Raw genomic sequence first — 12892 nt, 5'->3', positions numbered from 1 at the left:
TTGGCTAACAGCAACACAGCTATTTAACTGCCTCTATTTTATCTTTGGCTGAAAATGTCAACGTTGTTTTCACCATAAATAACAGAAGCCTGAAGGAGTTCTTCCATGTTGTATTGTTGCTAAAGCTAACAGTTAGCTTCTGCTAGCTGATACACACACTGCTCTCTCCTTGCAGCAAAGTCAACAAAGCCTTTCGCAGTCGTGGGTCAAGGTGGTTGAGTTAATGAACACAACTTTTACAGTATGACACAGATCAGTGTTTGCTCTTATTGTATTGTGTTTTGTTGTGTAATGCAGAAAATAGTATTAGCCTGAGCTAAATCTGTACATTTACTGCTCAGAGTGATGAAGTTGACTCTTAGCTACTATGGCACAAAATTTTAGCTTAACATGGGAATCCAATAAGATATAGAAAACCCAACAAAGTTATAGCCATTTTTGTGTTATTTTATGAGTAGACATGGAAGCCATTTGAAAATAGGTTGACTTAAAATGTTAATCAGTTGCAGATGTGCATTTAGTGATTACATTCTTATAGTTTCAATAAATCACATCAGTGGTTCTTGATGACTGCACCGATTTGAATAAAATTAGGTTACCAAACTGTATCCATGGTGGATAATAAATAGTTTAAATAGCTGCCTGTCTACTCGACTGTGGTCTTTTTCTTTTCAGCTTCACCTCTATATTTTCTCATGCTAATAAGCCGTTATATGCTTCAGTTTATTTATTTGATTTGCAAACTGTTCATGAGTCAGCATATTGGACAAAGCAATTTGGTGCTTACTGAAATAAAATCTCATTCTTTCACTGTCTGAAAATGTCACAAGTAATTTTATTTTGGTGTAATAGTCGCATAGCTTACTCATCCACCGTGTCTGTGTAGATTCATGGGACACATGAAGGAGAAATGGATTTTTTGTAAATGTCAGTAATACCTGATAGAAAAATATAAATCTAAACATTATTAGGTGAATGCTTCAGTTAGCTTTGTTTCCAAAAATGCAAGAAAATACAGTCTTACAGAAAAACACCCATCAGTCGGAATTTAATTATTAGTTATATAGATTAAAAAAAGGTCAATAAACTACATAAAATAGGCAATTAGTTATAGTTTACTAATCTAAACTCTTGCTCTCACTCTTCCACATTTCTCCTGAAAGCATCAGTTATGGTTAATGAGGTGAGATGAATTCCCTCATCATCTTTTATCTCCTGCTTTGGTCCCGAATGTGGCGTTGGGTATTGAAAACAGATCCAGTCTTCTGTATCTCTTCGTCTGACAGTTTGTTTCAGATTCACCTCCGTGATCTCACACTTGATTTATTTAAAAGCTTTTTGAAGAATTGAGATGAAAAACTAAATGCCATGCATTGACTCAGTCTTGCTTTTAAACGATGCAACCTAACCCGACCTTAACAAAAGTATGCTGATTTATATTATTCAGTTTTTAATGTAATGTTGTTATGCAACATTTTGAATTAACAGAACAGATGTTAGTCACTCTGAAGCCAAAAAAATGAAAGCAAATTTCAGGGCAGCATTATGATGAACAGATAAATATTCTCTGGAAAACATAGTCGAACAAAGAAATCAAGTGAAGAGCACAGAGATATCATTTAGCCGGAAATATATCTGCTTTTTAATGAAGCGTATGCATGTTTTAAATGGCTGCCCTGCGTAACTTGCATTGATTTGAAGCATCCCCCCAAATTAGTACGACGTGTTCACAAGCTGCAATCTACGAGTAACTAGTAGGGGGAGTTGACAACGAGCGAGACACACTCGCTGCAACAACGAATCGATAAAAATCGATGAAGAAAGGCACTGGCAACGCATTTCATCATTGACTCATTGTGTTGTGCAACTGTTTCATTTCACGCAACCTTTACTTAGCAGTCAATGTGCGCTGCTCATTTGAATGCAGTAGGGGTTGTGTCAACCAGTCGACTTCACTGCTCTGTAGTGACTTTTTATGCCTTTCATCAACTAGTCGCTGTCACGTGATAATGACCGACAAGATGCAGTCCTCGGAAAAGACAGCAGGTGACGAGCCCCTGCGCGTCGGGAGGGTATCTGACGCCCGCGGTAAAATGGACATATGACTGAATTGTGACCTTTACCCTCTTGCAATTTAACCTTCCCCTCACCCCCATCCTTACCTTAACCAGCTTGCGCATGCAAAGCTCTGATCGTTGACACGCTCCAGACATCTGCGTCCTGAGCACGGCCACAGTAGCATTATCAAATTAAGTGTCGCCACCTCAAAAACAAATTTAACACGCGATCGTTCATGTCGACTCATTTCCTTTTATGTTGTAATGTCCAGAAATGGTCACTTTTCACCTACATATTGACCTAATGCCACTGGCCATCTGCAGACCTAATTCTATCCTCTAATTTTACACTCTATCTTCCTAAAAGCCCAGAAGGATACTGCAACCTTGTTGACATTTCAGGAGGGACATGTTGTCGACCTGTGTTCCCAAACAAAGCCTTCTCTGACAACACTGCAGGAGTGCCCACTCTCTATAATAGGAGGACTGCTTCAGCTTATATGAGTTGATCGTTCATTAAATGAAATTAACAAATGTTATATGGATAATAATAATGTTTCATTAATATGTGCTTGAATTATTCAAATGAAATGAAGTATTACATTGATTTATATATATATGGTAATCAGTAATGTTTGATTTGACAAGGCAGTCGTCACCCGCACTCGGACACAAGGACAAATTGAAGTTAAGTTAAACTCATGACACATAGATATTTCTTTACCCCAGATCAGAGCATCCGGTATCTCAAGAAGGCGTGTTTTCTGAGGTTGCCTTTGTAATATCCCTTAACATGACACGCTCCAAATGGCCATGTAAATCATAATATGAGAATATTACAGCAGAATCACTTACAGCAATTCGGCAGTTGTAGTCACATTCCAGCTTTCATCATTCAGCTTTCAGTCCTAGAGAACGCTTCGGAACGGCCGTCCAGAGCAACACCTCTTTAACTCTGAGCATTTTTGGCGAACTGCCAAAACCCTGCTAAAAGCTGCCTACTGCTGACACGGCAAACGGTTCCTGCAGAACAAAGCTGATATTGTTCAGACTCCTTCAGAGTCCTCTGAGACGCAAGCAGTTCCATCCGTCTGTTGTGACCCAGAAAACATCTCTGGACTGAAGAGTTGGTGCTGCGGGATTCTACAACCCTCGGTGCCAGAGGTCATCCGACCTCTCTGACCTTCGGATCCACGAAGAGGGTCTCCAAGAAAGGGTGAAGTAGATACACAGATAGCGTCTGATGCCTTTTGATAGGAATCAACTTCATAGCTTAACGAAAACCAAATTCTTCCCTTTTACACCCAGAACTCAGTTCTTCTAGATACGAAAGATCTGATATCATATTCACACATAGGCACCATACATTACATTCCATCCACCTAGATCCATTCACTCACTGTAATATTAGTTAACTTGTCTTGTGTTAATTGGAAAATAAATTCTTACTTTTTATAAACCTGACTCTTTCCTTGAACCAAGACGAAGTGTCTACAATCCCTGAATAAACAAAGAATCCTAGAATCTTCTGAATAAACATCCAAAGACCAAGCAGGTTGATATTCTATATTTATATAGAGTATCACAGCCTATTGGTCATAAGTAGAGGTAATATGTTAGGCTCTTAAAGCACTGCATTTACCAACTCCTACATATTAGGTCAATATGTAGGTGAAAAGTGACCATTTCTGCACATTACAATGTTTTCTGTCTTTTATTTGTGCCTGATACGTTTTGCTGCTGCGGAGCGGAGTGCATCACCTGTTTTGTCCTCCGGTGACGCTCCTCACTGGTGCAGCCGGCGTGTGGATGGCGGTGAGAGGCTGCAGGCGCATCAGTGAGTTTGTGGCCACTGCGCAGGGGGAGGGGGAGAGGGCTGAAGCAGGGGAACAGTAAAGATGCAGAAACTACAGTTGTTAAAAGAGATGTGTTTAACTTAGAAAATGTAGGCGAAATTTTTATTGTCAAAAACTCCAGCCAACCAACCCGCTTCAGGTGTATGACGTCATCAACGACTAGTCAAAAGTCGACTCGATTTCCATTACTTGACTGTCGACTTTAAAAAAAATTAAGTCATGCAGCCCCTAGCATGCAGCTGCAGAGCAGACTGATGCAGATCAGAACAAGAGAGATATATGTCGCACGTGCAGTGAAAAAGACTCAGTGTGCGATAAAATATTTTTAGACATAGCACTCGTGCGTCATCTTTTCAAGTACCGGTAACTTTTTTCCCCAGAACTTTATTGAACACAGGTGAGTTGCATGTTATTGTGTAAGGAAGATGCCTTTTACTGGCGCACAATGGGCTAATCTAGGTGCTGTGGAAGAAAACAGACAGTTTGGGAACAAAGGTGCAACTACTGGCAGATTAGCTAATGCTAGCAGGTAGCAGTCTCACAATCAAGTGCACTCTGAAAAAACACGATGGCTCTGAAACTAAGAATACCTAAACTCTACAAGCAGATGAAAAGTCCCCACCATCCTGTTTATTTTCAGCTGTCTGCAGCACTATGGAGCAGAACCACAGCAGTCAGGTTTCAGGTTCAAGTCTGCAGGACCTTGGCAAGCCACTGTATCATGTAATCCACAAAAGTGCTGAACATAATTAAACTGGATTGTTGCTAACCCGTACATAATAAATAAGCTACCATTACAGTTTTAGCAGTAGAAATAAAATGTTATTAGCATTTCCACTATTACTACTGACCATGTTAATGAAATACATTCGATTTTACAGATCATAGTTTAATTATGGATATATTTAGGTGATAGCATGTTGTTTTGCATGCTATTGAACTGTTTTCTAATCATGTTCTGTTGTTAAAGTAAAGGAAGGAGAGAAAAATGTTTCCCAGAAAGTTAGAAAATTTTCCTGTTAAATCTGATTGTTGAGGGTCTGACCTCATGAGGAAATTACTATGCAGTGATTTTCTCCAAAATGACTGTGCTTAAATTGCTCTGAAAAGCAAATAATCACATCAGCGCCAAGAAACTTCATTTCCCATGATGCTTTGCACACGGAAGCATTGTGATGACGTCACCGCCTAGTACCAGAAACACGTTCTGCGCATGTGCGGGAAGCCGTGGAGCTTTTCCCGCGAACTAAGACCATAAATCTTCAGCAGAGACAAAGAATCCTCGTTCTTTTGCCCAGGATACCTGGCGGTAAGGACACGCTTGTCAACGCTCCGACTCCCTTGAGCACGCGGAAGCTCTAATTGCCCAAGTTGAGCCCACGGAACTGCTGGAAACTAAACTACAAGCCCATCAGATCTGCTCGTTTCTGCTCCCCTCCAGCTGATGTTTGAGGACACAGAACTGCGGAGGAAAGCAACAACTCCATCAAGCACGCTGTAAGTTATAACTCAGCACAGAAAGAAACTTTGCTGTCTCTGTCCAGCCCGTGGAGAAACACTCGTGAACGCCAAACAACGGAGAAAGCATCAAACCGACGGACGACGCCGAAAGCTGCGGAGAAACACGGAGAACCGTCGAATCAAAGAGGGAGGGACGCCTCGCTCTTCTGGTGATCAGCAACTCATCTCTTTCTCTCTCTCCTTCTTCTTCCGTTAACTCTATAGTCCAGAATAAGCAATAAAACCGCGCTATTGCTTAAAAAGTAGCTTCGTGTTTTCCTCTTTCGTCCCAAACACGTCCGTCGGGTCATTTTGAAAGAATAAACTGCTTATTGATCATTGTTTGGTATCTTAAAATGGTTTCTGTCATGGCCAGGCTGAAACTAAAAGATATTAATTTGTGATTAATCTTTTGTGTTGTTTCATGATCTTTTGAAATGTTTTGAGTGATTTAAGGTTAAGTTACTACTGATTCTAAGTGCTTTGGAAGTTAAAGTGCAAGTTGCCACCCACACTTTAGCCAGACAAAGGGGTCAGCCATCTTGTATTCAAGACTCCATTTTGAATCCATACACACGCACACACACACACACACACACACACACACACACACACACACACACACACACACACACACACACTACTCCTTTGTGAGAACAAAGGACCCCATTCATACATCCTCCATCACATGCAAACACATCCATCTTCAATCATATCACACGGTTATTATTCATCTATTCCACTGTTTATTCATTTGACAAATTGTTAATTAAATGTTATAAAATTCAGATTTTTGTGTCCAGTAGCTTTGTTGTGTCGAAGAGAAGTCTCTGCTCCGAGGATTCTACGAACTTCAAGAAAGACTGATAAGAGTTTTGGATTCATTTCCCTTTCTAATTAAAGGGTGGTGCCCCGAAGATATCTAAGAATATCTTAATTAATTAATAAATCAGTAAATAATTCCATATTTACAGAATTTATTGAAGAATCCAAAAGTAAGTTAAAGCTTACGAATTGTTCGCTCCTAATAACCTCAACATTTTATTGGTGCGGCCGTGTGAGGCTTGGATACACAGAGATTTCTATCCGGCACAAACAAACAAATAAATCCAAAGAGCTTGAATTAAAAATAATCCGTTGTTCAGCCTTGAACCAGAAACAGAGTGGTGCTGATTTCGCTGAGCAGGAAGCTGCATCGAACTCTCACCAGTAACTCAGTGCTTCTTTAAAGGTGCAACGTGTAAATTAATTCTGGTTGACCTTTTAGGTTAAAAATTCAGTTTTTCCTTAAAGGTGCAACGTGTAATTAATTCTGGCTAACCTTTTAGGTTAAAATTCAGCTTTTCCTTAAAGGTGCAACGTGTAATTAATTCTGGCTAACCTTTTAGGTTAAAATTCAGTTTTTCCTTAAAGGTGCAACGTGTAATTAATTCTGGCTAACCTTTTAGGTTAAAATTCAGTTCCTCATTAAAGGTGCAGCGTGTAAGTAATTCTGACTAACCCTTTTAGGCTAAAATTAACTGCTAATTTAGCGACTTTAACTCACAGTGGCTATTGTAACTAACTGAAACCTTCACTCAAAGACTGATAACACCTTGTTTGCTAATATTCTGAAGGAATAACTAGCATATTTAACACTGCAAGTGTTGTAAGACGTTGCTACGGCAACGCACCAGCTTTTGCTAAAATACTGAAAGGAATAGTATTTTAAGCGTCAGTCACGGCATTCCGTGCAATCTTAAAACGCTAAAACCTGTGCGCACAAAGGTTAATTTAGTGTTTTTCTGCTACAAAGCTAGCAGTTGCTGCCCAAAAGGTGCAGTTTGAGCTATCTGCAGAAGCTCTACTAGGCTATTTTTGGTTCGGTTGTTAAAATGGAGGGACAGAGTAGTGAACTGACCAACTCCCAGCAACCAGGTGGCGCTGCGGCCCACGACTATGAACCTGGCCTACTTTCTGGACAAATATTGTCCAAACTGGTCGCGGTTGCTCGAGAACCCGACTACCCTTCTAGGGATTTCACTGAAGAACAGCTTGACGCTGTAATCGATCAAATAGAAAACCCGGATGGTACAAAACCAATCCAGGTTCACTTAGCTAAGTTAGCCCTGATCCTCTATCAGAGAGGACTCCAACATGATAGAGAGATCATGAACCTCCAGAGTATGCTAGCTGAAAAACAGCGAAATGGAAGGCTGATCGAGGAAGACAACACCAGCACCGATTCTGGGGAAGATGGGGAGAAGACCCCGCCCCCTTCTGCTGATGACAACAGACAGTGGAAAGGGGGGGAACACCGGGACTCTGAGGCTGAGCCAGAGTGCTCTCCCACACCGGTACGAAAGCAAGCCGGCAAAGCCAACCAGGGTCCGCCCAGGACGATCGCCAAAGACCAATTGGTTTCCTCCACCCAAGGTAGCGAGGGACCGCCGTCCCGCCGTAAAGGTAGGCTACCTCCTGATACGTCTCCATACGATAATCAACAGTATGTGGTGTGGGACTCTCTGGACGGACGCACGCCGCAGGGGAGAGATGAAGCTTATCTGTCCCAACCTTCGGCCCCGTTCCCTACACACACTATAGGGCATTCAGGACCATCTAGGGGCCGAGGGCAGTTCGCCCTCGAACCCCAGGTTGGACCACCACCCTCATCTTCATGGCCTTCTCAATCAGTGAGAAGTCGACCAGCTGAGCGGCACCTCTATTTAGACCGCTCCCCCAGTCCACGAAGGGTGCAAGGTGCCGATTGGGGTTATGCACCTCAACCATCCACCCATCCTAGCTACTCCGGTATTCGGCATGCCGATAACCAGCTGCAGCACAAAGCATCCTACGCTAGTCCGTACCCGGACAGAGCGTATTACGCAGAAGCCCCAGTTGAAAGACGCAGGCTGCACTATGCAGACGTGCCCCGGGAGGAGGACCTCCCAGGACACCCACGTGACGTGCCAGCAGCCCGCCACAGCATGCCGGACCCCGATTTGGGCCCCAGGAGTCAACATTGGGAGCCCAGAGCACACCAGCGATATCCAGCGCCCTCTGAGACAGACCGTGGGTCAGAGTCAGAGGATGACGCGCCGTACCGTGAGTCAGGGCTCCGTGTACGTCAAATTGAATCGCTAGCTAAAGACATAGAACGCTTTGATCCTAACACCAATGAATCCAACGTTGACGATTATCTCAGGGAGATAGAACGTTGTCTGCTTGATCTTCCAGCACCTTCTTCAAGGGAAAAGCTCAAGCTAATTTGGAAAACCACATCTAGAACGGTGCACGGTTTCATGGAAACTCTACCACCTGACATTCGTGATCGGTACTCCTCGCTCTGCCGAGCGTTGAGGGATGAATACGCCACTTATGCAGACTCTGCGTCAGCTACAATGGGGGCCTTCTCCATCAAACACGGGAGAAACGAACCCCCCAGAGAGTATTATCGCCGACTCAAAAGTGCTTATTTCCAAGGTCGAAATGGCCCTGGGCTCGAGGAAGACCCTGCCTTCAGATCCCTGTTCATTCACAACCTGCACGAGTGTGTTCGCTCCGAAGTCTCAATGTATTGTCGGATGAAAAAACTGACAACTCAGGAGATTAGGAGATACGCTCAACAGGCTTGGGAAGCCGGCGGAAAGCCCCAAAAGCCTGACGCACATCACCGCGTCATGCACCTAGCTCCCGACGCCGAGCCGCGTTTGGAGCTCGAAGGCACAGAAGCTCCACCCACTAAGCCAAAATCTGCTAAACCTAGACCTGCTAAACCGCAAAAGCAGTCCCAATCTCCTCAACAGGGGAAGGGGGGTGCTGATTGGCCGCCTAAGTCTGGACAATCAGACAGGAAGTGGCCCAACCAAAACCAACGGCAGGCAGGTCGGAACAGTGGAAGGTTTAAGGAGCGCCGCTCACAGGTAGGTCCCGAACACAAGTCCGCAGGTGAGTACTTGACCAAAGCCGACCTCCAGGAGATGTTTCAGCAGTTCCTAGCTAAACAGAAGGAACAGCTGAGATCTGCAGATGAGACCCCTGCACCAAAGTCTGCTTCTAAGAAGCCAGACCCAGAGCCAACGTCCGCATGACTAGGCGTGGCTCAACCTCCCAGCGTGGCCAGGACCTACCTGATCAGCTGGGGGAACACTACTGGTAGATCACAGGAGTCTCCTGAAATCTACCCCCCAGAGAAACCTGATACTAAATTTCTGAAGTTCCTTGGTGACTTAACAAACCATGATCATGCTCGCCGTTTGTACTGTAGCACCAAGGTAGGTGGATGCATACAGGTTGATGCTCTGCTGGATACTGGCTCAGAAATCACCCTGATGTGCTCCACACTGTTCCATCGCGTGTCTGACACCATGCGGTCGCTCGGGAAACCAGTCCAGGTAGAACCCTGTGACCTGAAAATCACCAGCTACACCCAGACCCGGGAGTGTATCACTCACCGGGCGTGGCTGGACATCACCTTCCAAGACATGACTCTGGTTCACCCGTTTTATGTCTGCCAGCTAGACACTGAACCACTTCTCATTGGTCAGGACCTGCTTGAACGTCTAGCTCCCCTCATCGACTGCCAGAAGGGTCAACTGTGGGCCCAGGTGGACACACCTAAGCCCTGGAACCCAGATAGCAGCCGACCATCCTCCATTCTTGAAGTCAGCATAAGTGAGCAGCAAAACCCTTGTTCCAAGGTCATGCCCCTCCCTACAGCTCCCACAGACGATGTCCGCCTGCAAAGGCATGAAACCGCTCCTGGAACTCCGTTCCGCACACATTCATCTTTTCTCAGCTCGCTGAAGAACGTCAGCCTGCAGCCATATGCACCACACATAGTTGGTGGTCTTACCATCAACTGCACCCACATCTCAGATGCTCGCCTTGCTCTTTGGTCTGAAAAGTCAGCCATCAGCCAGCAGACGTTTGAACACCTGCGTCAGAAGGACCCCCTTCTGGTCAGTGTGACACGTAGCCATCGGCTCTTGTCACCCACTTGGCCGCAGAGGCTCCTGAAAGCGCCAGAGGTCTGCTCTCTGACTATCCAACTTGGAGCAAGACAGCTCACACATACATTCAGCATCATATCACAGCTTGATCCACCTGCACTCATTGGAGCAGATCTGCTGGTTCGACTAGGTGCCCAGCTGGACACTTGCAATCAAGTCCTTTGGGCCCGAGCCACACCATCCTCTGAGCCTCGCTCAGAAGGCCCTGAACACTTGCTGTCCGGTCAGACCATTCCACAGGCCTGCCGTGCAGTGGTTGAGGCCAGCACGGTTCTGCCCCCACAGGTCAAAGGAGTGCCTGTTCGTCTGACTCTGATGAAGCATCAGAAGCTGCCAGGCACACAGGCCTTCTTCCAGCCATCACCACACTTCTTGGAGCTCAACTTAGCCGTCTGTGGCACGCCACTCTTGGAGCTGAACAATCGTTCTGCCTACTTGTTGGTCGAAAATCCGACCCGGAGTCCTATCCACATGCCGGCAGGAAAGCCCTTGGGCATGCTGATAGATAGCTCATTCCATGACTTCGAACTTTCAGTCCCCGTGATCGGACAACTTCCGTTGTTCTTGAACGACAGACAGGTTGGTGTAGACACATTCAGTACTTTCCCTTCACAAATGATTACCATCAAGCGGCATGAAGCCCTTCCTGAGGAACCCATTTGCAGTGCAACCTTAGATACTGACGGCGGTCAGTGTCTAACGGTTTTTGCAATAAATACTCAACCCTCTGAGTCACCGGTTGAAAGCCCGGAACACCAGAGACCCTCCTCCTCTGAACCTTATGACGGCTTCGAGGCCGAAGTCAGCCAGCAGCTTGACAAAGCGGATGCGCTGGAGTCAGAGGAGCAGAGAGCAGCGCTTAGAAGCCTGTTCTATGAGTTTCAGTCCATCTTATCCAGGGACTCCCTGGACTGTGGACTCACAAACCTGCATACGGTTCGCATTCCAACGAACCCGAATGCCCCTCCTACTTTTGTACGTCAGTACAAGATTCCCCTCGCTGCTTATGAGTCGATCCAGGAGATCCTCGATCAGCTGAAGGAGAAAAACATCATCAGAGAGTGTAACTCCACTTACAACTCTCCCATCTGGCCGGTTCTGAAACCGACTGGGAAATGGCGTCTCACCATAGACTATCGTGCACTGAACAAACAAGTACCTCTCTCCAGGTGGCCTATGATCCATTTAGATCAGGAGCTAGCCAGAGTCAGAGATGCTCGTTTCTTCTCTACGGTTGACGTAGCCAACGGCTTCTGGACCATGAAGGTTGAGCCGGCGGACCAGTATAAACTGGCTTTCTCCTTTGGAAATCGCCAATATACTTGGAACCGCTGCCCCTTTGGCTACTCTAACTCACCTGCCGAGTTCAACATCTTCCTCCACAAAGCCATGTCAGATGCTGCTTCCAGAGGGAACCTCATATATGTCGATGACATCTTGATGAGGAGTCGAACCTTCGAGGAGCACCTGGCTGAGCTCCGTCATGTGCTGCAACAGCTCGCTGACGCTGGAGCTAAATTGGCGATTCTCAAGGGACAGTGGTGTCGAACCAAAGTGGAGTATGTTGGACTGCTGGTTGGCCCTAATGGAGTCGAGCCCCAAGCGGGACGCATTAGAGCCATTCAGGACATCAAAGCCCCAGCTAATCTGACTGAACTCAGGAGCTTCCTCGGAGTCTGCAACTACTCCAGACAGTTCATTGAGGAGTACGCTGAAATAGCGAGGCCCCTTACTGAGCTGCTTCGGAACGACACACCTTTCGTGTGGGACAGACCCCAAGAACTCTCCTTCCAGTTCCTAAAACAGAAGTTGGCGTCCGCACCCTGTCTGGCTTACCCAGACAAGGATAAAGAGTTCTGCATAGAGGCGACTTTCTCCTCTCACTGCCTGAGCGCTGCTTTGAAGCAGAAACACGACCAGGACATGAGAGTTGTGGCATACGCCAGCAAGCCTCTGAGCAAGGTGGAACTCCAGTTCTCAGACTGTGAGAGAGCCCTCCTCTCTACAGTCTGGGCTGTCGAACACTTTCGTAGTTACATCGGTGGACAGAAAGTGATCATTGAAACGTGTCATCAGCCTGTCACCTTCCTAAACAGCCAGCGTCTGCGCGAAGGAAGAGTGTCAAACAGCCGCATTGCGACGTGGATGATGGTGCTCCAAGGATACAACATTGAGGTCAAGTATGGTCAGAACACCAAGCTAGCGCTAGGACAAGGGCTAGCAGGCTGCCAGCACTGTGACTCTGACTCCGTCATGGGCCCCCTGGACACACCTGCTGCAGTCTACCCAACCGCATACAATCATCGCTACTTTGATGAGAATGTTTGCCAAGGGCTTCCGAAAGTTTACACTGACGGATGTGCCTATCTTCACGAAGGCCAGCTCCGTGCTGGGGTTGGAGTCGTTTGGGTGGACTGTGACACTAAGCAACCAAATCACTACCGGTTGGGCCAAAAGTCTAGTCAGTACGCCGAAATTGCTGCAGTGT

General features: G+C 45.8%; 1 protein-coding gene across 2 annotated transcripts; it reads left to right on the top strand.

Annotated features, from left to right (window-relative positions):
• Window positions 1–233: 233 nt before the first annotated feature.
• On the top strand, window positions 234–9486 carry LOC139062090 (uncharacterized). Of its 2 annotated transcripts, none has more exons than XM_070542403.1 (2): window positions 234–6644; window positions 6707–9486. In XM_070542403.1, exon 2 carries the CDS (start codon window positions 7288–7290, stop codon window positions 9481–9483), a length of 2196 nt encoding a protein of 731 aa, XP_070398504.1. In that variant the 5' UTR covers window positions 234–6644; window positions 6707–7287; the 3' UTR covers window positions 9484–9486. The 2 variants fall into 2 exon arrangements, with proteins under 2 accessions (XP_070398504.1, XP_070398503.1); XM_070542402.1 differs by having other exon boundaries at window positions 234–6741; window positions 6802–9486.
• The last annotated feature ends 3406 nt before the right edge of the window (window positions 9487–12892 follow it).

Source organism: Nothobranchius furzeri, chromosome 12 (genome assembly GCF_043380555.1).
Source record: "Nothobranchius furzeri strain GRZ-AD chromosome 12, NfurGRZ-RIMD1, whole genome shotgun sequence".
Classification (NCBI taxonomy): Eukaryota; Metazoa; Chordata; class Actinopteri; order Cyprinodontiformes; family Nothobranchiidae; genus Nothobranchius; species Nothobranchius furzeri.
The sequence above is the reverse complement of the archived record's forward strand: the minus strand, read 5'-3'. Positions and strand labels throughout refer to the sequence as shown.